The sequence below is a fragment of the Geotrypetes seraphini genome, chromosome 6 (genome assembly GCF_902459505.1).
Source record: "Geotrypetes seraphini chromosome 6, aGeoSer1.1, whole genome shotgun sequence".
NCBI lineage: Eukaryota > Metazoa > Chordata > Amphibia > Gymnophiona > Dermophiidae > Geotrypetes > Geotrypetes seraphini.
This window is the reverse complement of record NC_047089.1, coordinates 69,103,181-69,126,923: the sequence shown is the minus strand read 5'-3', so window position 1 is coordinate 69,126,923 and position 23,743 is coordinate 69,103,181. Positions and strand designations below refer to the sequence as shown.

Below are 23,743 nucleotides of genomic sequence, written 5' to 3'. Positions count from 1 at the left end.
AAGAAATTAAAAAAACTGGATCATTTATATTTTTTGCTAAATTTAATGAGTGGAATGCAAGTCTAGTATTGTCTGATGAATGTCTTTTAGCAATAAATCCTGTTTGATGTACATCAATAATGAAAGGAAGAGCTTTTGCCAATCTTAATGCTAATACTTTAGCCATTAATTTATTATCCACATTTAATAATGAAATAGGCCTGTAATTTGAAACCAGAGTAGGATCTTTGTTTGGTTTTGGTAAGACTATAATTATCGATTCTGCCATAGTACCAGATATATTTTCATTCTTTATTTGATATTGAAACAAATTTAACAGATATGGTAATATGATATTTTGGAATGATTTATAAAATTCAACAGTATAACCATCTCCACCTGGAGCGGATCCAACTCTAAGAGACTTCAATGCTGTTTCTATTTCTTTTAAAGATATAGGTTCTTCTAAACTTCCTTTTATATGATCCGGAATATTCGGTCCAATAAAAGAATTTAAGAAAGTTAATCCGTCTTGTCCTTTATTTTTATAAGAATTAGAAGTGTATAATTCCTTGTAAAAATCAAGAAATTGTGTTATAATATCTTTTGTGTTGGTATGTGTGTTACCTTGTATATCTTTAATTGCAATAATCTTAGATTTTCTTTTCTTTAAGAAAATTTGCTAATAATTTTCCTGCTTTATTTGAATTGCCATAATATTGTACTTGTTTATTGAAAATATCTTTCCTCACAATTTGAGAAGAAATCTCATTATATTTAACTTTTACTTTTAACAACTCTTGTAATGTATTGTTTTCCCATTTTGTAATTAATTTATTTTCTAAAATTTTTATTTGTTTTTCCATATCTTCATATTGTTTTTTAAGTTGTTTTTTAATAAAAGCTGAATATGAAATTATATTTCCTCTCATTGTTGCTTTAAAAGCATCCCATAAAATTTCTATATTAATGTCATCAGAAGTATTAAATTGAAAGAATTCTTGCATTTTTGCTTTAAGATCTTCTAAGAATTTCGAGTCTGCTAATAAATCATTATTAAATCTCCATATTGTATTAAATTGATCATTATTGTAATTCTGAAGGTTAATCCACACACCAGCATGGTCTGAAATTATAATGGGATCAATTACTGCTTTTGATACATGCTGCGCTATGTTATTATTTACAAATATATAATCAATTCTTGAAAAAGATTTATGGACTTGAGAACAAAAAGAATATTCCCGATCATTAAAATGAAGGATACGCCATATATCTATTAAATTACAAGATTGTATTAAATTATCTAGTCCTAAAGATTTTATGATTTTACTTGGTTTTTTGTCTATAATTGGATCCATTACAGCATTGAAATCTCCAGCTACTACTAAGTTAGAAGTAGCCAGTGGTAGTAATATCTGTTGAATTTGATTGAAAAACTCCTTTTGATTTGAATTAGGAGCATAAAGATTAAATAAATCAAGGGTTGTACTTCCCAAATCCATTTTAATATGTACCCATCTTCCTGAAGGATCAAAATTTATTAATTTAAAGTTTGCAGTGCATTTCTTATTTATCAGGATCGCTACCCCAGCCTTTTTTCCTAAAGCAGGTGAATAGAAACATTTTGATATCCAACCCCCTGTTAACTTCCTAGATTCATTATCTGAGAGATGAGTCTCTTGTATAAAGTATATATCGGCGTTTTGCTTATGGAGAAATCCTAATAATTTGTTTCTTTTGATAGGATGATTTAAACCATTGACATTAATTGTATATATTTTAATATCCATTTAAAATTTTAGAACTATTTTGATTTAAATGTAATATAAGTTTTACGATCAGATATCCATACATTGTAACAATATAATTTCCCATTCCCATTTCCCCTCTCCTCCCATCCCACCCTCCCTCCCCCCTAATTAATAGCAGTGCACACTTGGCAACACACATATTAGATCGGTATCAAAAAACACTCCCTGAAAGTCCAAATCTGTTAAGATTCACAAATAAGTCATATATATTATAGTAGTTTTAAAGATAATTAATATTTTCCTTGACATTTCATATTTCTATAAATCCGGTTGAGATTTTATGTTAATATAGACTTTAAATTAATTTATTATTCTATTATTCAATACACTCTTATTTTAATCTAAATCTAATAAATCATATAATATAGATTATATTTTAAGTTCCCTTCTATGGTTCCTGTATATCAAATTATATGTTCCATTACTATTTTTGACCTTAATTTAAATCTTATGTAAATATATTTAATTTTATAAATTTAAAAATATCACATTGTATAATCATATTATACTTATATATATTAAAATGAAATAATCTTTCATTATATCAAACCCAATCATATACTGTTTTCTATAATATTAATCATGAATTAATATTATAGAATTAATATTATAGAATTAATTAAACATGAAAAGATTAAAAGATATATAAGGTATAGGTTAAGTATGCGACAAAAAAAAAAAAAAAAAAATTATATTCCAGAGCTCCCCCCCTTCAAACGCAGAAGTCTCTTTTATTTTTATATCGTGCTCTTTATTTACTAATATTTAATGTTCAGTACTTCCTTCTTCGTAAAAAATCATTCCTTCTTCTTTCACCGCCTCTTTGTATTTTTATATCCAGTTCAATATTCTTATCACATTTTGTTGTATTCCAGGTGATTTCTATTTTTCTTCGTCGTTCAATTTTAAGATATAAGTTGGTCTTTGTTTCTGTTCCATTCATATTTTATTTTAATAGTTTGTTATACAGCGAAGTAATTCTTTAATATCCATTCGAGAAATAACATCTCCTATTTATAATTCCTCTTTCCGGTTTCGTGAAGTCTTCTTATTCGCAGATTCTTTCGCATTGATGTCTGGGATTTGTAGTATTTGTAGTATTAAAGAATAGTAAAGATGTTGAAATACTGATTATCTTTTCAATTTGCTTGAGGGGTTAAATTAGTCACATGCATATAGTTCAAATAGTCTTACTGCTATTTTAAAGGAAGGAAGCTCCATCCTACAATCAATTCGCATACAGTTTTTCCTAATATTAAAAATTATAATTGAGATCAATAGAATTCAGCTGATGCCTTAACTGTTTCATTCCATTATGGAATACTTAGCCAGGCCATATCATTAGCATAAAGAACGTTGAAGTGTAATTTTGAATAAGGTTAAAAACATTCTAAATCGTTGCTATGGGTAAACAATATTATTTTAATAAGTGTATATCATAAAATAAAATAAAAGTTTTTCCAGTTAAAATAATATAACATATAATAAAGAGAAATTAAGGTGACATTGGTAATTCTTGGCTTTGTATAAATTTTTGTAGTTCTTCTGCATTGTCAAAAGTTAAAGTTTTATCTGCAATAGTTACTTTCATATTAGCCGGGTATACTATACCAAACTTTGCTCCCATTTCTCTTAGTTGTGGTCTCAAGTCCAGGAGCTTTTTTCTTTTGATCGCCGTACTTTTTGCAAAGTCTGGAACAAAATGAATGCGGGCATCTTGAAATTGTAATCCTTTATTTTGTTTTGCAAGTTGAAAAATTTCTATAACCTGCTGGTGGCGCAACAGTTTAAAGATCAGTGGCCTCGGTCCTTGATACCTTCCTGATCTTTTTGTAGGCACTCTATGTGCTCTTTCAATCTCTATGGGGTACTTGGTTTTTAGAGGAAGTAGTTTAGGTAGTAAATTTTCTATAAATGCCACCGGATTTCCTTTCTCTGCTCCTTCCGGGAGACCAATCAGACGAATATTACTCCTTCTTTCACGATTCGATTGATCCTCCAACTCTGTAGTAAGTAAATCAATTTTCTTTTTTTCATTTATGTTGTTAGAAATTTCTTTTTCAGCTGTTATTAATCTTTCTTCCATGTCATTGCACTTTAACTCCATTAAATCCATTTTTTTATTTAACGTGGATACATCTTCAGTTAAATTGTTAACTTTTTTAGTAAGAAGTAAAAGCATTTCTTTGATTTCTTTCAATTCTTTCATTACTTCTGGATCTCCTGTTTTTGATCCTATTTCTTGTTCAGGCTTTGCTCTCTTGCTGCTTCCCGAGACCGCAAAATCATTTTTATTTTGTTTTCCTGAAGCCATCGCGTTTTTTTCTTTATTTATCATTAAATAATTCTTAAATCTCCACTTTTAGTAACTTTTTTTTTTTCTTTCAAGGACTTTTTTCAGGGAGCTCTTCTGTTAGCCGACCTTCCTCATGCGTGTCCAAGCCACGCCCCCCTCTCCTTGTTACTCAATAGAGAATGACACGGGGAAAAAAAAATCTGTCACCGGATCACCGTCTCCTTCACCAAAATACATTTAGATCCTAGGCATTGGCGGGTCACCAGGAGGTGCAGAGAGATTGGTTTTCCATCCTCTGGGTTATGATAGAAAGATATCACTGTTTAGAGTCTTGAGGCTTGCATTTGACAAGTGGAGGAAGTAGTTCAGTATGGGTAGTATCGTTACACGAGGGGTGTTTAGCACTCAAAATTGTGGCAGTGAGAAAAAATGTAACCACTGATATTGATTGGAGAGGGGGGTCACCTTACGGCAATTTCCTTGCAGTCAGGAGGAGGTTGGGCACACTAGGGAGAAGAACCTAATCATTGTGCTGCATAAGGAAGTAGAGGTGGGTTCAAAAGGAACCAATAAGACCCAGAAGAAAAGGAAACTAAATTTTTCAGGGTCATCAAGGTGCAATCAGAATGAGATCTGTGGGGATCCTAATGACTTTCTGAAGGATCCTGGAGGTTAGGGCTCTTCAGCTTGAAAAAGAGAGGGCTGAAGGGAGATATGATTTAGAGAATGACACAGTGGTTGTTACCCGTAGCTAGCCGCGGGTAACCCGCCGAAATGGGGGACAGAAAGGAAGTGGTTGCTGCGGGTACGGGGAGGAGGCCATTCACCGCTCCATGGAGCGGTGAATGGCCTTGTCTCCGCAGTGAAGGAAGGGAATACGCGCGGTCACCAATCGCGCTCCCTCCCTCCATCCTGATTGCCGCCGCCGCATGAGCCCGATCGCCGCCAGGATAGAAACATCTGTAATATTTCTATAGCGATATGCTTTTGAACTGAGCTAGCGAATCACCACTATATGAACACCTCTTAAACTCCAGCTGTTGACAGCACACTTCACTGCAAGTCGAATCTGTTCTTTATGGTGCTGTACGGTTTTCCTTTTCTAGTGATTACTCACTGTACATCCTGATTGCCGCCGCCGCCCGATCGCCACCACCCAAGCATCTCCCTCCCTCCATCCGATCGCCGCCACCAACTGAGGCCTATCCCCGCTGCCTGAACATCTCCCTCCCTGCCCCTTACCTTCGCGACAGGGAATTTCTCTAAATGTGCTTCTTCCCAGCAGGCGGAGCATTGAAATCATTTGTGACTGCCGTAAAGGTCATCTCTGATGCAATCGGAAGTTGCATCAGAGACGACTTTTCCTGCAGCCACATGTGATTTCAGCGCTCCGGCTGCTGGTAGGAAACATATTTAGAAATTGCCTGCAGTGAAGGTAAGGGGCAGGGAGGGAAAAAGGGAAGAAAGGTGGGGTGGAGAAAAACAGACGCTGAAGGGACCTGGGGAAGGTGGGGTGGAGAAAGTGGGGAGAAGACGCTGAAGGGAAATGGGGAACAGAGAGTGGGGAGAAGACGCTGAAGGGAAATGGGGAACATAGAGTGGGAGAAAACGCTGAAGGGAAATGGAGATGACAGATTAGGGAGAAGACGCTGAAGGGAAATGGGGATGACAAATTAGGGAGAAGACACTGAAGGGAATTGGGAAGAGAGAGTGGGGAGAAGACGCTGGAAGGGAAGAAGACAGAGATGCCAGACTATGGGAGAGTGGAGGGAAGAAGATGGGTGCTAGACCAATTGGGGGGGGGTGAAGGGAAAGGCACAGTAACAGACCAAATGGAAGGTGCAGACAGTGGATAGAAGGAATTGAATGAGAAGATGAGGAAAGCAGAAACCAGACAACAAAGGTAGAAGAAAAAATTCTATTTATTTATTTTCTTTTTTTTTTTGCTTTAGGATAAGGTAGTATATTAGTTGTGTTGATAAAAATTTATAAACAAAGCCCTGTCAGCTGAACATATCTTTCTCCAGTTCAACAGCCAGAGCTTTGATTTATAAGGAAGGAATAAGCTAAATATTGCAGTACTGAGGCTTGTATGGATGCTGCGGGGACAGGGATGGAGCGGTGAATGGCATGGCAGTGACGGTGATGGGGCGGTGAAGGGGATGGCGGTGACGGGGCGGTGAAGGGAATGGCGGTGACGGGGCGGTGAATTGGGCGGTGGACCGGGGACGGCACAGTGATGGGGACAGATTTTTTTCCCCGTGCCATTCTCTAATATGATTGAAGTCTATAAAATCCTGAGTGGAGTAGAATGGGTACAAGTGGATCAATTTTTCACTCAGTCAAAAATTACAAAGACTAGGAGACACTCGATGAAGTTACAGGGAAATACTTTTAAAACCAATAGGAGGAAATTTTTTTTTTTTACTCAGAGAATAGTTAAGCTCTGGAATGCATTGCCAGAGGTTGTGGTAAGAGCAGATAGAGTAGCTGGTTTTAAATAAGATTTAGGCAATTTCCTGGAGGAAAAGTCCATAGTCTGTTGTTGAGAAAGACATGGGGGAAGCCACTGCTTGTCCTGGATCGGTAGCATGGAATATTGATATTCCTTGGGTTTGGGCCAGGTACTAGTGACCTGGATTGGCCACCGTGAGAACAGGCTGCTGGGCTTGATGGACCATTGGTCTGACCCAGTAAGGCTATTTTTACATTTATTATGTAGCAAGATGAGTACCTAGAATATCATGTTTGTAAAGAAACAGAAAACCTGTCGTAAAAGTAAAATCAAATATCTGAAATTAATAAAAGTGGCAACTGTCACAACCTATTTGGTTCATCCTATTTATAAAAAAATGGGGAAAAAAATCAATATCTGCATTAAGACTATGAGGCGCTAAGGTGTTAAAATCAAAAACAGTCCCTTGCTCCTTTTAAGCAATAGAAGTCACAGCCAAAAATGCAGACACCTTCTGCATAACTAACTGTTCTGAGTAGGAAGAACTTGTTAACTATTATCTCTTTACTGTTCAGAGCCTCTGTCTCCAACATGTTTAGTGCTGGATGAATTTGTCATCGACTGGTATCAGCGCTTCATCTATGCTTGTCTATCCATTTCTGTGATAGCCATGACCCTATTGGCCTTCACAGAACTGGCTTCCTCTTCTCAATTTGTATGTCTGCATGAAAAAAGAAAGAAAAAAAAAACCAACAACCCACTGGAATACTGAAAGTGAAAAAAAGACAGAAAAAAAACACAAAACCAAACCACTGGAATACCGAAAGTGAAAAAAGACAGGAGACTTTCTTTTGTGTCCATCCGAAAGACCATTCTGCTTGGAAAATATCATGCATGCTCAGAACTGTATATCAGATTTGAACTATTGGACGACATCACCCACTTATGTGCCTGATTCAGTTCAGCTTGATGAATGAGAATGGATCTTTTTGTGCCAGGGTAGCATTAACTACAGTTTTTGATAAAGGCACTTTTGTACCAATTGTTATTGGAACCTTATTCACATAGCACTCCTTCACAAACAAGGTCAGAAAGGGTACACTTGCAGATTAGACTTAATTTCATCAAAAGGCCAGCACTGGAGACAGTGTTAGTGCTAAAGCACAGAAGACTAACTGGGGTTTGGTTAGGAAATATCACCATGAGCTTAAGAATTCTGTTTAAGCACAATGACCTTCTTTCACTGAGAATTCAGGATTATTGCTACCTGGATAGTCACTTCTCTGCCAGCCATTTGGATAGTCACAGCTGCTTGCAAGGTTTTGGCATGAGGTCTGCTTTGCACATGTACGATCCTTTCTGGCAATAAAGAGCTTCCTAAATCGTGAAGTTCAAATCTCTGTGAAATTAAACGAAAATTTAATCTTTCTACATTCAGAAAACAACTACAGTAGAACAAATTTCAACCCAGGGGTTCTCACCATCCTTGGGACACACTTAGCAAGATTTCAGGAAACTTGCAATGAATTCACAGAGTGGGCTAAAAGTAGGTATACAGCAGTGGCGTACCTAGCATATGTGACACCCAGGGCCCATCATTTTTTGACACCCCCATCTATATGAAAGATATGATTTTTAGTAACAATCTACATATCGCACAACAAGAGTGTACCTAGGAAAAGGCAGCATCTTAAACACTGCAGTGAGCACTATAACACCAACACATACATTGTAAAACTAAACAAACCAGATCCTGCACAGTCACTTGATCCAGTACAGTTGATGCTATCAGAAAACCATGACCCTTTCATACACACAGACAGATACACCTTTGCCCAATATGGAATAATCACAAACTAAAAATAGAAATATGTAGACAAAAGTTAAACTGAACTGCCAAGAAACCAGACTCTGCATACAATGCAACACCACAACACCACAAAAACAGTAATACATGTCCTCTAATACTGTGCAAAATATAAAGACAGTAGATGGAAATTTGAAAAACTGATACATAACAATCACCACTTTACAAATTAACAAATAAAAATAAAACAAATAATGAGAAATATGAAAATACCATTTTATTGGACTAATCCCCGTAAGCTCGGTCCTCATCCCCACAAACCGCCTGATTCCATCCACACAAGCCTTGAATTGTTTTATATTGAACTTATTATATTAAAGTATAAAAAGAAACAATATTCTGTACAATTGTCAATTTATAAATCAGCGTCTTCTCCCCACTCTCTCTTCCCCATTTCCCTTCAGTGTCCTCAGCCCACTCTCTCTCCACTTTCCTTCAGCGCAAGCACATAAAAACAAGCAAGTAATTTTATATCATTTTCATTCTATTCATTCATAGAAATTAAAGTCTAAATAATGCCAGTCCCATAACAAAACATGATTTTACAAAAATAATTCCCTGCAGTCAAGCCTGCAAGGATTACTAGATGTCTTTCAGCAGCTCCCCTCCCTCCCTCCCTCCCCGTTACCTTCGTGGCCAAGTCAAAATTATCTACCAACAATAAAATTTTAAAAACACAAAGCACATTGTACGCAGAGAAAATGTTAATTATCATTTATATTCCGTGGGTTTTCAAAGAGGTCAAGGCAGATGACTTTATGCAATGTCATCTCAGTAACAACTATACAAAAATAGACAAATATACCCCCTCCCTTTTTATTAAACCGCGATAGCGTTTTTTAGCTCAGGGAGCTGCGCTGAATGTCCCACGCTGCTCTCGACGCTCCCTGCGCTAAAAACTGCTATTGCAGTTTAGTAAAAGGGGCCCATAGTGCAAAATATAGACAGCATATATAAATTCTCAAAACGAACACATTTTGATCACTAAATTGAAAATAAAATCATTTTTCCTACCTTTGTTTGGAAATTTCATCAGTCTCTGGTTGCACTTTATTCTTCTGACTGTGCATCCAATATTTCTTCCCTTCTTTCAGCCTCCTGTATGCTTCCTCTCCTCCAGACTTCATTCCCTCCCCCAACTTTTTCTTTATTTCATCCTGTCCCCTTCTTTCTTTCTCTCTCCATGCCCCCTTTCTTTCTGTATGTCTGTCTTTCTCTCTCTCTCCGTGCCCCATTTTTTTCTTTCACCCTGCCCCCTTCTTTCTTTCTCTCTCCATGCCCCCTTTCTTTCTCTATGTCTGTCTTTCTCTCTCTTTCCTCATGCCCCATTTTTTTCTTTCTTTCACCCTGCCCCCTTTCTTTCTTTCTGGATCCCTGTCCCCCCCTTGCTTTCTTTCTGGCTCCCTGGCTCCCCCTCCTTTCTTTCTTTCTCCCTTCCCTCCCCCATGCCACCGCCGCTACCATCACCATGCTGCCACCACCGCCGGGGAAAGGCTGCCACTGGCCATCGGAAACAGGCCGGCGCCGAATTCGCCCTCCTTCTTTTCTCACGGGCCGACCAACTCTGGCTTCCCGACGTCAATTCTAACGTCGGAGAGGATGTTCCGGGCCAGCCAGGCAGCGATTGGCTGGCCCAGAACATCCTCTACGACATCAGAATTGACGTCGGACGGCTAGAGTTGCTCGGCTTGGGGAAGAGAAGCAGCAGGGAGGGAGAATTCGGCGCCGGCTTCTTTCTGTTGACGGCAATGGCAGCCTTTCCCCAGCAGCAGCCTATTGTCAGGTAAGTGGCCAGCTGAACACCCCCTCGGGCCTTGCACCCGGGGCGGACCGGGCGGACCGCCCCCGCCCCCCCCCTTGGTACGCCACTGCTATACAGTATTTATTCATTATTTCTTTTTATTTTACAGGTATTGAATAAATATAATATAGTAATAAACAATAAACAAGTAAAAGTGAACTGATGTAACTGATACGAAAACTTCACATGAATGTTATTCATGACACCTGTAAAATAAAAAGAAATAATGAATACTGTATAACTACTTTTGGCCCATTCTGTACATGAGACAGATTTGCAAACAATACAGGTAGCGTGTATATACTGTATCAATTTCACACATATTAATGAGACCTGACTTGCTAAGAGTGACCTAAGGACTGGGTTAAGAACCTTTGTTTTAACCTAAAGAGTAAGATCATCTCTAAGATTTATGAGCTTGCTAAAAAATTTTAAACATTTTGTCCTCAGAAAAACACTGAACCAGATGTGGTAATAAAGCATTACATAAATCATTGCCCTCCCTTAATTAATGAACTGTATAATATGGTGAAAATAAAACTTTACAATATTCAAAATGAGTTATTTATTCATCAGAAACCAGTAAACATATAACTTGACTATCTGTGGCTTTTGAAAACGTACAGCTAATACTGGGCCAAATATCTGTCTAAACAGCCAGATACTGTCTGAATAGTTCTGGGTCAGGCTAAGGGAGAAGCAAGAGTAAGTCAAAACATGGTTCAATGTTTGGTTTACTTGATATATTATCATAAATCAATTAGACTTTTATTATATAGATATCATGATAAAATAATAAAGCAATTGGGTGGACAATACAAAACACAAAACAGGGAGAAGAAAAAAAAAATTACAGCATATTCTTTGAAGGGAATATTCAACAGCTATACAGATAAGTAATCGAAGTAGTTAGGTCTGCTGAACGGACAGTGCCAGCAGAGTGCTCATAGTACTGGTGAATGTACAGATTCAAACTAAATGTCATAACTGGCATTTAATTTAGTTCATTCAGTGTGCCTGCAGAGTATTGACTTCAAAGCTTTGCCAAAAAGGGTTAGCAACAAAAATAGTAATATGCAGTTCCACCTTGCTTTTTTTTTTTTCCAATGACCAAAGTAAAACAAGCAACAGATTGGGCTGGATCTACAAATGGCGACGTTATCGGCCAGTGCCTCCAAAAATGGCACTGGTCGCTTGCTACAGCTAAAAATATTTGACACTGGTCTAATCCACAGAATGGAATAAGTAGACACTTTGCCTAACACTCTAAGGAGATAGTAAACAGCATCTGCCACATAGTCCACAACCACCTGTATTAGCTGGGGCAGGGGATCCAACTTAGGTAATGTCAGGGAACTCATCCTGGAATGACAGGCACATGCCACAAAAGAGGCCACAGCCTGTGCCCTGGTGCCCAATGTCAGAGCAACAAACTGTCACTTAAGCAGTAGATCTACTTTACGATCCTCCTTTAGAACAATGCCACCCTCACTAGGTAGGGATGTGCGCTTGGTTACCTGAGTCACCAGGGAATCCACCTTGGGCATGGCAAACATCTGTTGAAACTCCTGATCCATAGGATACAGCTTAGCCATAGATTTAGCCACCTTAAGGGAGCCTTCTGGATTCTCCCAAGGTTCAGTAATGAGGACCTTCATGCACGGGTGCCAAGGAAAAGAAGTAGGCTGAGACCTGACACCACTATGCAAAAAGCATTGCGAAGAAGGAGCCTGCGGGGGGTCTATCTTGAGTTCACACAGAGATTCTGTGAGGATCTCAATCAGCATGGAGAAATTAAAAAGTCTGAATACTGAGGGATCCTTGCTATAATCCATCGCAACTGCCTCCTCCAGATCACCCCCACAGGAGGTAGCTTCCCCTTTCAGGGATGCTTCACTCTGAGACATAAGTGAGACAGAATCCCAGTCCTCTTCCTTGAAGACCCCATCCACTGTCAGAATTCAGGGGAGTCTTGGCTCTCTGGGTAGAGATAGTCCGAGAGACCCGAGGAAGCTGTGCAGGTGGTCACTTGCCAGTGGACTGAGAAGATGGAGTATCACAAATCACATAAGCCTGCCAGAGCAAATTCACAAACTCTGGGGTAAAAGGCTGAGAAGACTGTGAGCATGCCAGAGCTATTTTCTTAAGTTTCAGGAACTCCACATCCTGACAGAACACGGGACCAGTCGTATGGGGCTCCAGGAGACCTATTTACTCCTCAACCAGGCCTAACGGATGTTTTCCAGTCTTAGGAGGAAGGTTAAAGGCTAAACTTGAAGTTCCGACCTCCCCGTCCCTCACAAGGGCAAGGGAACTTTTCAGGTGTTCATCCGCAGTTAACTTCACATGAAATTGTGTTAATCTTGGCTGAAGACTCCATTTTTGGTGGTCAAAATAAAAATCGAGGGATTTTGAATAAGTTACAGAACCTGAAAAAAAAATCCAAGATGGCCACTGCCAAGAATCTGGCGCTAAAAAAGGCTGCCAAACGGTCAGGGAGACCTAAAACCCACCAAATTAGGGATTTTATGGGAGGGGGACCAAGGCCCTAAGTAACAAAACCCTTAAAATTAAAATGTACAGACCACCCCAATTTTCTCCATAGGCTGTCACAGTCCTACTCACAGACCATGTGCCAAGGAAAGACTCTGCAGCCTGCTCAGCTTCTCTCAGGTATAGCTGGAAATTGAAGAGGAAAGGGTCTTCCACGGACTGTCAGCTGCCATGCCAGGATCTTCTGGCTACCAGTCAGACTGATTCTCAGCTCCCCTCCCCCTGGCCAACCCCACTGAAGAAGAGTGGGGAGAGGGCTCGCAGCCAGACACTATGAGCGCTCTGTAGAAATGCTATTGAGTACCTCAACAGCCTGTGCTCAAGCTCCTGACCACATCCAAGGGTGAGCAATAGCCAAGGGAATGGTCCCTGAGCTCCGCAGATCTCCTTGCAGGCAGGCTGAGCAGGTCCCCGCAAGATACACCTGTCAGCTACAGACTCAAAAAGTCTGCTCTTCTCCTCACAGGCACAGAGCCACGGGATCTCTGATGTGGAAAAAAAATCCCCACGAAAAAACACAACACAATAAAGATTTAACCGAGCAGATCAGAAGCACTCTAGCTTGCAGAAAATCTCTGGCGAGTGGAGGTAAACTACTACCACACGTTCAGCATGCCATCCCTATTGCACTGGAAAATAAACTTTCATTATATAGCATGGCTCTCATCAAGGCAAGCAGTATGGAAAGCTCTTTATCAGTCTTTAATATTTGTAAGAACATCAAACTCCCAGATTTAAATTTCTTTTATGCTCTCAAAGTAGAGAAAATTATCCCAAGTGCAGGTGGGTAAAAATCATCCAGCCTCTTTTATAGTTAAAGTGAGTACATTATTCGTATAAGAAAATAAATATTTTATGTAAAGTATGATTTATAAAGAGGAAACATGTACTGTACACTGCATTCACTTCTTAAAGTATGGCGAGGCAACTCCCCTTGAGCATACTTAGGATGTTTGCCATTCATCATTTACTGTTTTGTCAAAAATCAGTACTACCTGACATGTTTAAATGAAAAGAGCCTCAATTTTCTGCAGAATAAAACAGTTGAATATAAAAATATAAGCAGTAATAATATAAATCAGTAGTAAATACAGGCATTTATTCTGTACCATACAATTTTGAACGACTGAATGAAACCAAATGACTTACGTTAAGTGCTGCAGCACAATGCAAGGCTGATGTTGAAAGCATTAAAAATTAAAATAAGTCACTGCACACCAGCATGAGCCCAATAATCCAGTCCAGCTTATGCAGCTGTTAGAACTCTGGCAATAACAAGCTCCACAAACACATTTTGAAGAAAATATTTCAACTTATTTATTAAATCCACTACTCTTATCAAGCCATTCAAGCCATTCAAAGTACATAGTATGTCAGGCTAGGTAACACTTCTACTTGTAAAGTAATAGAAGACCTACCAGAGCATATTTTTTGTACTCACCCTCAGTGAATCTTCCACTGCTGTCCTACCTTCATTCCCTAGCAGAATGCTGTATGGGTATAGCCGATGGACTAAATGCTGAACCGATATCGAAGGAAAAGAATCCTAAAATTAACAAAAGATATATACAGGAAAGACTGCGTTAACACAAGCTGACATATATACTTTGATGCTTTTTCCAAACAAAATTATATGTGAAGTTTGTGCGCTCATGTACTTAGCCTAAAAGGTGTTCCTTAAGATATGTATTAAACAAATACATTTTAAATTTCTTCCTAAATTTCTCATAATTAGTTTTTAACAACCATACTGGCAATAAATTCCATGTCAAAGCTGCCTGATATGAAAACAGACTGTGAATCCATTTTTAATGCACTTGCTTCATTGCTAGAAAAGAAAGTTATTAGATTTTTCTAGCACAAGTGTTTTCTATTAGCTAAAAATAATGCCATAGATGCACAAAGTAAAGGAGCTACACCATGCACTATCCCAAAATCAAACTACAAAGTTTAAACTTATTACATGCCTCCACAGATAACCAGAGGAGCTCTCTCAATAGAGGAGTAACTCTATCAAACTTCTTTACAAAATACAGTACTTCTAGATAGCTATTTCATGCAAAGTCTGCAACTGTTGCCTTAATCTCATAGAGCATCCTGCATACAGCATATGACAATAATCTAATTGACTGATCACAAGAGAATGAATTGCCAATGAAAAATGTTCAGGAGTAAAATAATTTCTGATTGTTCAGTAAAATAATTTCCAAAATATTTTTTTTTTACTTAATTGATTGATATGTTTTTCAAAGGTTAACAGATTTAAAACTACTCCTAAACATAGTAGATGACGGCAGATAAAGACCCGAATGGCCCATCCAGTCTGCCCAACCTGATTCAATTTAATTTTTTTCCTCTTCTTATCTATTTCTGGGCAAGAATCCAAAGGTCTACCCGATACTGTGCTTACATTCCAACTACTGAAGTCCGGCAAAGCTCACTCCAGCCCATCTACACCATCCCAGCCACTGAAGCCCTCCTCAGCCTATCCTCAACCAAACGGCCATATACAGACAGAGACTGTGCAAGTCTGCCCAGTACTGGCCTTAGTTCTTTAATATTTACTATTATTTTCTGATTCTAGATCCTCTCTGTTCATCCCACGCTTTTTTGAACTCTTGTCACCATTTTCCTCTCCACCACCTCTCTCAGGAGCGCATTCCAGGCATCCACCACCCTCTCCGTAAAGAAGAATTTCCTTACATTGCTCTTGAGTCTCCCATCCCTCAGCCTCAAATTATGCCCTCTGGTTTTACCATTTTCCTTTCTCTGGAAAATATTTTGTTCTACGTTAATACCTTTTAAGTACTTGAACATCTGAATCATATCTCCCTTGTCCCTCCTTTCCTCTAGGGCAGTGGTCTCAAACTGAAACCCTTTGCAGGGCCACATTTTGGATTTGTAGGTACTTGGAGGGCCGCAGAAAAAATAGTTAATGTCTTATTAAAGAAATGACAATTTTGCATAAGGTTAAACTCTTTATAGTTTATAAAACTTTCCTTTAACAGTTTTACCTTATGCAAAATTGTCATTTCTTTAATAAGACATTAACTATTTTTTCTGCGGCCCTCCAAGTACTCTATTTTTTCTGCAGCACTCACATTTAAAGTTTAATATCTTTTCTTTCTCAAAACTGGCACATTTCTATTACTAAATTGAAAATAAAATCATTTTCCTACCTTTGTTTGGTAATTTCATCAGTCTCTGGTTGCACTTTATTCTTCCGACTGTGCATCCAATATTTCTTCTCTTCTTTCAGCCTCCTGTATGCTTCCTCTCCTCCAGACCTCATTCCCTCCCCCAACTTTTTCTTTCTTTTTCTATGTCTGTCTTTCTCTGATTCCTTGTCCCATTTTTTGCTTTGTTTCTGGCTCCTTGTCCCCCCCCCTTCTTTCTTTTTTCCTTCTGGCTTCTGGCTCCCTGCCCCCCCCTTCTTTCTTTCTTCCTTTCTAACCTCCCCCATGCCACCGCCGCCGGGGAAAAGGCTGCTGCTGCCGCCATCGGGAACAGGCCGAGATCTCCACGGGGCCGACCAACACTCGCCGCCCGACGTCAATTCTAATGTCGGAAAGGACGTTCCGGGCAGCCAAGCAGCGATTGGCTAGCCAGAACATCCTCTCGATGTCAGAATTGAGGTCGGGCGGCGAGAGAAGCAGGGAGCTTAAAGAGCATGGTGCCGGCGGTGAGAAAGGAAGGGAAGCAGTTGGGCACCTCTGCTCTAGACGAGCCGCGAGCCGCACTAGGAAGAACAGTGGAGGGTGACCAGCTGTGCGGACCGCCCCCCCCCTTGGTACGCCACTGGAGCAGCAGCGTGTCTGACCGGCTCATTCCATTCAAAGCCGCAGGTGACGGCTCCTTGCGAGATCCGCGCCTGCATCTGAAGCCTCTCTGATGTTGTGATGTCAGAGAGGCTTCCGATGCAGGAGCGAATAGCGCAAGGAGCCGCCAACCTGCGGCTTTGAACGGAATGAACCGGCCAGACCCGCTGCTGCTCCAAAAAGAAGGGAATGATCCAGTCCAGACCGCGGGTCGCAAAAAAAACTTGGAGAGCTACATGTGTCCCGCGGGCCGCGTGTTTGAGACTGCTGTTCTAGGGTATACATATAAGAACAAAAGAACTGCCGCTGCTGGGTCAGACCAGTGGTCCATCATGCCCAGCAGTCCGCTCATGCGGTGGCCCTCTGGTCAAAGACCAACCCTAACTGAGACTAGCCCTACCCGAGTATGTTCCGGTTCAGCAGGAACTTGTCTAACTTTGTTTTGAATCCCTGGAGGGTGTTTTCCCTTATGACACACTCAGGGCTTCCAGTCTCTCCTCATAAGTCTTTTGGCGCAAACCTCCTATCATTTTCAGACAGACGGAGGACACAGACTTGGAAATGATAGAGGAAATCAAATAATGATGTAAGACAGGCAATGTAATGTTCATGGGAGACTTCAACTTTCTGGGGATAGACTGGAACCTGGGAACCTCAAACTGCGGCAAAGAAACAAAAATCCTAGAAATGGTAGAGGACTGCTTCCTAGAACAAATGGTGAGAGAGCCGACGAGAGGGAATGCCACCTTGGACTTGGTCCTAAATGGCATTACTGGTCAGACTAAAGATGTAGAAGTCACGGTCCCGCTAGGGACGAGTGATCACAACATGATCAACTTTAAACTTGACATCGGGAAGGGGAAACGTATCAAAAGCTTAACCACGACCCTCAACTTTAAAAAAGGAAGATATGATAGCATGAGAGCCATGGTAAAAAAACGGCTCAAGAAAAGGATGTACACAATTAAAATGGCAGATCAGGCATGGTCTCTACTGAAATATACTATCACAGAAGCAGATATCCAAAGGACGGAAAAATAAAAGCAAAGGAGAACTAGCATGGCTTACTAATGAGGTGAACAATGCCATAAGAGATAAAAAGAACTCCTTTAAAAAATGGAAACGCGAAAGAACCAAAGCTTGGAACAGCCACAAAGACAATCAGAAGAAATGTCACAAGGCAGTGAGGGATGCCAAAAAAGTCTATGAGGAGAAAATAGCACAAGAGGCTAAAAACTTCAAGCCCTTTTTTAGATACATTAAAGGGAAAAAAAATCTGCAAAAGAGGCAGTGGGTCCGCTGGACAACCAGGGAAGAAAAGGGTACATCAAAGAAGACAAACAAATCGCAGACAAGATTAAACTCCTTCTTTGTGTCTGTCTTTACGAAGGAAGACATTACATCAATACCTGAAGCAGTGAAAGTGTTCAAGGGAGAAATAGAGGACAGCCTCACCACAGTAGAAGTGGATTTGGACCAGATATACCACCAGATCGACAAACTTAAAAGTGACAAATTCCCTGGACCGGATGGAATTCACCCGAGAGTATTAAAGGAACTGAAGGTAGAAATCGGAGAACTACTGCAAACATTGCTAACCTGTCAATTAGAACTGGACAGATACCGGATGACTGGAAGATAGCAAATGTCACCCCAATTTTCAAAAAAGGATCAAGAGGAGAACGGGGCAACTACAGACCAGTGAGTCTTACATCTGTCCCTGGAAAGATGGTCGAAGCACTGATTAAAGATAGCATAGTCCGGCACTTGGATACACACGACCTGATGAGAGCCAGTCAACACGGCTTCAGGAAAGGGAAGTCATGCTTGACGAATTTACTACAATTCTTTGAAACAGTAAACAAATAAATCGATAACGGGGAACAGTGGACATAATATACTTGGACTTCCAGAAAGCGTTCAACAAAGTTCCACACAAAAGACTTCTCAGGAAATTACAAACCACAGAATAGAGGGAGACATACTAAGGTGGAGAGGCAAATGGCTGGAAAACAGAATGCAGAGGGTGGGCATAAATGGGAAGCTATCAGACTGGGAGAAAGTGACTAGCGGTGTGCCCCAGGGCTTGGTCCTTGGGCTCATCTTATTTAATATTTTCATCAACAACCTAGAAGAAGAAACATCCAGTGAAATCATCAAGTTTGCAGACGACACAAAGTTATGTCGGGCAATCAGATCACAAAAGGACAGCGAGGAACTACAGAGAGATTTGAGCCAGTTAGAGAAATGGGCAGAGAAATGGGCAGATGAAGTTTAATGTGGAAAAATGCAAGGTAATGCATTTGGGCAGAAACATAGAAACATAGAAATAGACGGCAGATAAGGGCCCACGGCCCATCTAGTCTGCCCACCTTAATGTCCCTCCCCTACCTTTGCCCTGTGAATAGATCCCATGTGCCGATCCCATTTGGCCTTAAAATCAGGCACGCTGCTGGCCTCAATCACCTGTAGTGGAAGACTAATCCAACGATCAACCACTCTTTCAGTGAAAAAGAATTTCCTGGTGTCACCTCGTAGTTTCCCGCCCCTGATTTTCAACGGATGCCCTCTTGTTGTCGTGGGACCCTTGAAAAAGAAGATATCTTCCTCCGCCTCGATGCGGCCCGTAAGATACTTGAACGTCTCGATCATGTCTCCCCTCTCTCTGCGCTCCTCGAGCGAGTATAGCTGTAATTTGTCAAGCCGTTTTTCGTATGGTAGATCCTTGAGTCCCGAGACCATCCGGGTGGCCATTCTTTGCACCGACTCCAGTCTCAGCACATCCTTGCGATAATGCGGCCTCCAGAATTGCACACAGTATTCCAGGTGGGGCCTCACCATGGATCTATACAATGGCATAATGACTTCCGCCTTACGACTGACGAAACCCCTTCGTATGCAGCCCATGATTTGTCTTGCCTTGGACGAAGCCTGCTCCACTTGATTGGCAGACTTCATGTCCTCACTGACGATTACCCCCAAGTCCCGTTCTGCTACCGTTTTTGCTAGGATCTCGCCATTAAGGGTATAAGACTTGCATGGATTCTGGCTGCCCAGGTGCATAACTTTGCATTTTTTGGCATTGAAGTTGAGTTGCCATGTCCTAGACCATCGCTCCAGTAGGAGTAGGTCGTGCATCATGTTGTCGGGCATTGAATCTTCGTCTGTTGTGCATTTGCCCACTACATTACTCAGTTTGGCGTCATCGGCGAATAATGTTATTTTACCTCGAAGCCCTTCTGCCAAGTCTCTTATAAAGATGTTGAATAGGATTGGGTCCAAGACTGAGCCCTGTGGTACTCCACTAATCACCTCCGTCATTTCGGAGGGAGTGCCGTTCACCACCACCCTTTGGAGCCTACCTCCAAGCCAGCTCCCAACCCATTTCGTCAATGTGTTACCTAATCCTATAGAACTCATCTTGCTCAGTAACCTGCGGTGTGGTACGCTATCGAATGCTTTGCTAAAGTCCAGGTACACGATGTCCAGGGACTCCCCAATATCCAGCTTCCCTGTCACCCAATCAAAGAAGCTGATCAGGTTGGATTGGCAGGATCTCCCCTTAGTAAATCCATGTTGTCGGGGATCCCGTAGATTCTCCTCATCCAGGAAAGAACAAGGAGCACAAGTATAGAATGTCAGGTGAAACTCTGGGTAAGAGCAAACAAGAAAAGGACCTGGGGTACTGATAGATAGGACCCTGAAACCGTCGGCACAATGCGCGGCAGCGGCAAAGAAAGCAAATAGAATGTTGGGCATGATAAAGAAGGGAATCACAAGTAGATTGGAGAAGGTCATAATGCTGCTTTATAGAGCAATGGTCAGACCACACTTAGAATACTGTGTCCAACACTGGTCTCCCTACCTAAAGAAGGATATAAAACTGCTGCAGAGGGTGCAGAGGCGAGCAACGAAGCTAGTTAAAGGTATGGAGAACTTGAACTACAAAGAACGACTTAAAAAACTGGGACTATTCTCCCTTGAGAAGAGGACACTGCGAGGGGATCTGATTAAGACTTTTAAAATAATAAAAGAAATCGACAAGATAGAGCAGGGGAAAAAGTTATTTACGATGTCAAATGTGGTCAGGACAAGAGGTCATGGACTGAAGCTGAGGGGGGACAAGCCCAGGACAAATGCCAGGAAGTTCTACTTCACGCAGCGAGTGGTGGACACCTGGAACGCTCTCCCAGTGGAGGTTGCTGCGGAACCCACCGTTTAGGGTTTAAGGGCAAGTTAGATGCACATCTCCTCGAAATATGCATAGGAGGATACGGGTGATTAAGTTTTCACCAGGTTACACTTGGCTGGGCCTCCGCGTGAGCAGATCGCCAGACTTGGACCTAAGGTCTGATCCAGAGATGGCAGTTCTTATGCTCTCCTCTGGATCGCTTCAAGTCTTATGTCCTTCGCCAGATACAGTCTCCAAAACTGAACACAATACTCCAAGTGGGGCCTCACCAACGACCTGTATAGAGGCATCGACACTTTTTTTCTTCTACTGGTTATGGCTCTCTTTATACAGCCCAGCATCCTTCTGGCAGCAGCCACCTCCTTGTCACATTGGCCTAGATTCACTAACAATAGCGACTCAGTCGCTGTTGGCCGATTCTCTGGCTGCTTTTCCAACAGCGATTGATTCACTATCAAGTCTGAAATCGTTATTACAGGATCGGTAAGTTTAGTGAATGTAGCCCACTGCTTTTTCGCCTTTAGATTATCAGACACTATCATCCCAAGGTCCCTCTCCCCAAGATGCTTTTTAATTAACATCTGCCAAAAAGCTCTAGGTACTGTTCTCATTTCATTTATTTAAAGAATATTAATAAATATACAATGACTCAAAATCTGACTATATTCTAAGGTGCTTATAAACTGTAAATTTAGGTGTTAGAGATTCTTTGATGATACATAAAAATCAGTGCTTGATATTTGTATGTTACAGGTACTCTTGCTGAGTGCCCTTTCCAGTGAAATCAAATATGTACATTTGTGAAATTTAGGAAATCAGTGCAGAAAAGGCACATGAAAATAAGTAGAAGATACAAGACCAGCCAGGTAAGCAGAACTGGAAAGGGAAAGAGGTATTCTTTTGGTGTTTAGCCAATAAACACCTATTTCCATTTTATCAAGGATGCTTTATCAATACTTATCAGTTAAAATCAAAAGCCTTAATTATATCTGCTATATGGCACCATTAGAAACAGAGTGGAGGAGTGGTCTAGTGATTACAGTAGCTGCCTCAGCACCCTGAGGTTGTGAGTTTGAGTCCCACTGCATTTCCCTGTGACTCCCAGCAAGTCACTTAACACTTCATTGCCCCATGAAACTGACTTGATTGTGGAAACCACACAGAAAAAGCGGTATATCCAGTCCCTTTCCTCCTTTCCCATTAGAAACAGAAGGATAAAGTATAAGCTGCAGCAGTGAATAGTTTAAACGCCAGCATATAGGAGAGTGTGGCATAGTGATTAGAGCTACAGCCTCAGCACCCTGAGGTTGTGGGTTCAAACTCTGTGCTGCTCCTTGTGATCCTGACCCTGGGCATGTCACTTAATCCTCCACTAATCCCAGGTACATTAGATAAGACTGTGAGCCCGCCAGAACAGATAGGGAAAATGCTTGAGTACCTGATTTGTAACCAGTTCTGAGCTCCTTTGGGAGGATGGGCTAAAAGACTGAATGAATAAATAAATTTAAATTAATATATGTAACCAGCAGCACCATTAACTGTCACTTCAACTATCTGTTTAACAGGCCTAAACAAAAGGTCAAATACTCAAAGCACGGGCCAGCTGGCAATATTCAGCGGCACTTAACCAGGCAATGCTTACCAGCCTTTTCAAAAGTGTGCAAGAGAAGGGTGTTCTGGAGACAGAATCAGGAGAGGCCAGGAACTGTGCAAGTAGCTAGCTATATTCAATGCTGGTACCCACAGTGACCAAAGAGAACTGCATATAAAGCAGTCCTGACTTTATCCCCTTAGCAATGTGGGCTATCCAGTCTTTTGCACTGTCACATATTTTATTATCTCCCAGAGGTGAGAGATCATGTGTGTACTCAGTGCGAAAAGCTCCTAGCACCCAAGGAACGAATATGATCCCTAGAGGCTAGAATAGCAGACATGGAGAAGCTGAGGCAGGCAGAAAGGTAAACAGAGGAAGCCTACAAGGACACAGTTGAAGTCCCACCTTCAATCTGACAACCTCTGTGCTACAATGAAGGAAGGACACCTGAAGGAAGGGCATTACCTTGAAAAGGCAGGAAGTGATGTGTGTGGGGGGGGAGGATTAAGGAGGGGGATTCAATATCCTATTACACACTGAGAACCTGTCTACAAAAGCTTCTGCCCAATAGGAAAGGTTAGGATGGCTATTTTATTTAAAGATTCAGAAGAAGATTCTCAAAACTCACCAGTAAAATCTGGCAAGTCGATGTAGTGCCTATAATGGGAGCGACTTTTATTTTACAGGCAATTCTCAGCATTATAAACATGCAAATTATATGTATATTATTTGTGTGGAGAATTGCCGGTAAAGAGCGGGAGGAACTGTGTCTAGCAATTGCTCATTAACCGGCAGGGAGAGCAGCATAAAAAAATTCCCCTCTCCCACCGACACCTCCCTCTTGCTCGCCACTGCCCAGACCCCCTAACACCCTGTACAACTCTGGCAAGAGGGATACCCACTCTCTCCTGCCACCCTGAGAACCCCCCAAAATCTCTGGCAAGAGGGATGCCCACTCCTTTCCACCGTCGGTGATCCCTGACACCCCAAGAACATCCCTGACATGTGGGATGCCCACTCCCTTCTGCCACTGGTGATCTCCAACACAACCAGAAGAAGGGATGCCCACTCCCTCTCACTGCTGGGGTCCCTAACCCTCTTGACATCCCCTGTACCTTTCTAATGAAGGCCAGCCAAGAAGATGATATAAGCTAGTGCCATTATGTGTCCGAGAAAATTTGAACTGCTTTCTTCTGTAATGCATTCCTGAACTCCTGGAGCGCCAGGCGGATGGCTTGAAGTTTCAAGTGGTTGATCAACTGCTTCCTCTAGGAAGGGGACACCCCCCAAACCCCTGATTTGGTTTGTCAGCTTGTTATTCACTGTGCCATGCTGTGTGCTGGGAGCTGCAAATATGGAAGCTGCAAACAGTTT

The 23,743-nt window shown here is 41.1% G+C and overlaps 1 protein-coding gene across 1 annotated transcript in view; it reads right to left on the bottom strand.

Annotated features, from left to right (window-relative positions):
- VWA8 (von Willebrand factor A domain containing 8) overlaps nucleotides 1-23,743 on the bottom strand; it is a 428,432-nt gene that overhangs the window by 337,012 nt on the left and 67,677 nt on the right. Inside the window, exons 9-10 of the mRNA XM_033948297.1 lie at nucleotides 14,207-14,311; nucleotides 7,812-7,943 (exon numbers count right to left, since the gene is read on the bottom strand). Of these exons, the coding sequence (XP_033804188.1) occupies nucleotides 7,812-7,943; nucleotides 14,207-14,311 (237 nt within the window). The remainder of the gene's footprint in view (nucleotides 1-7,811; nucleotides 7,944-14,206; nucleotides 14,312-23,743) is intronic.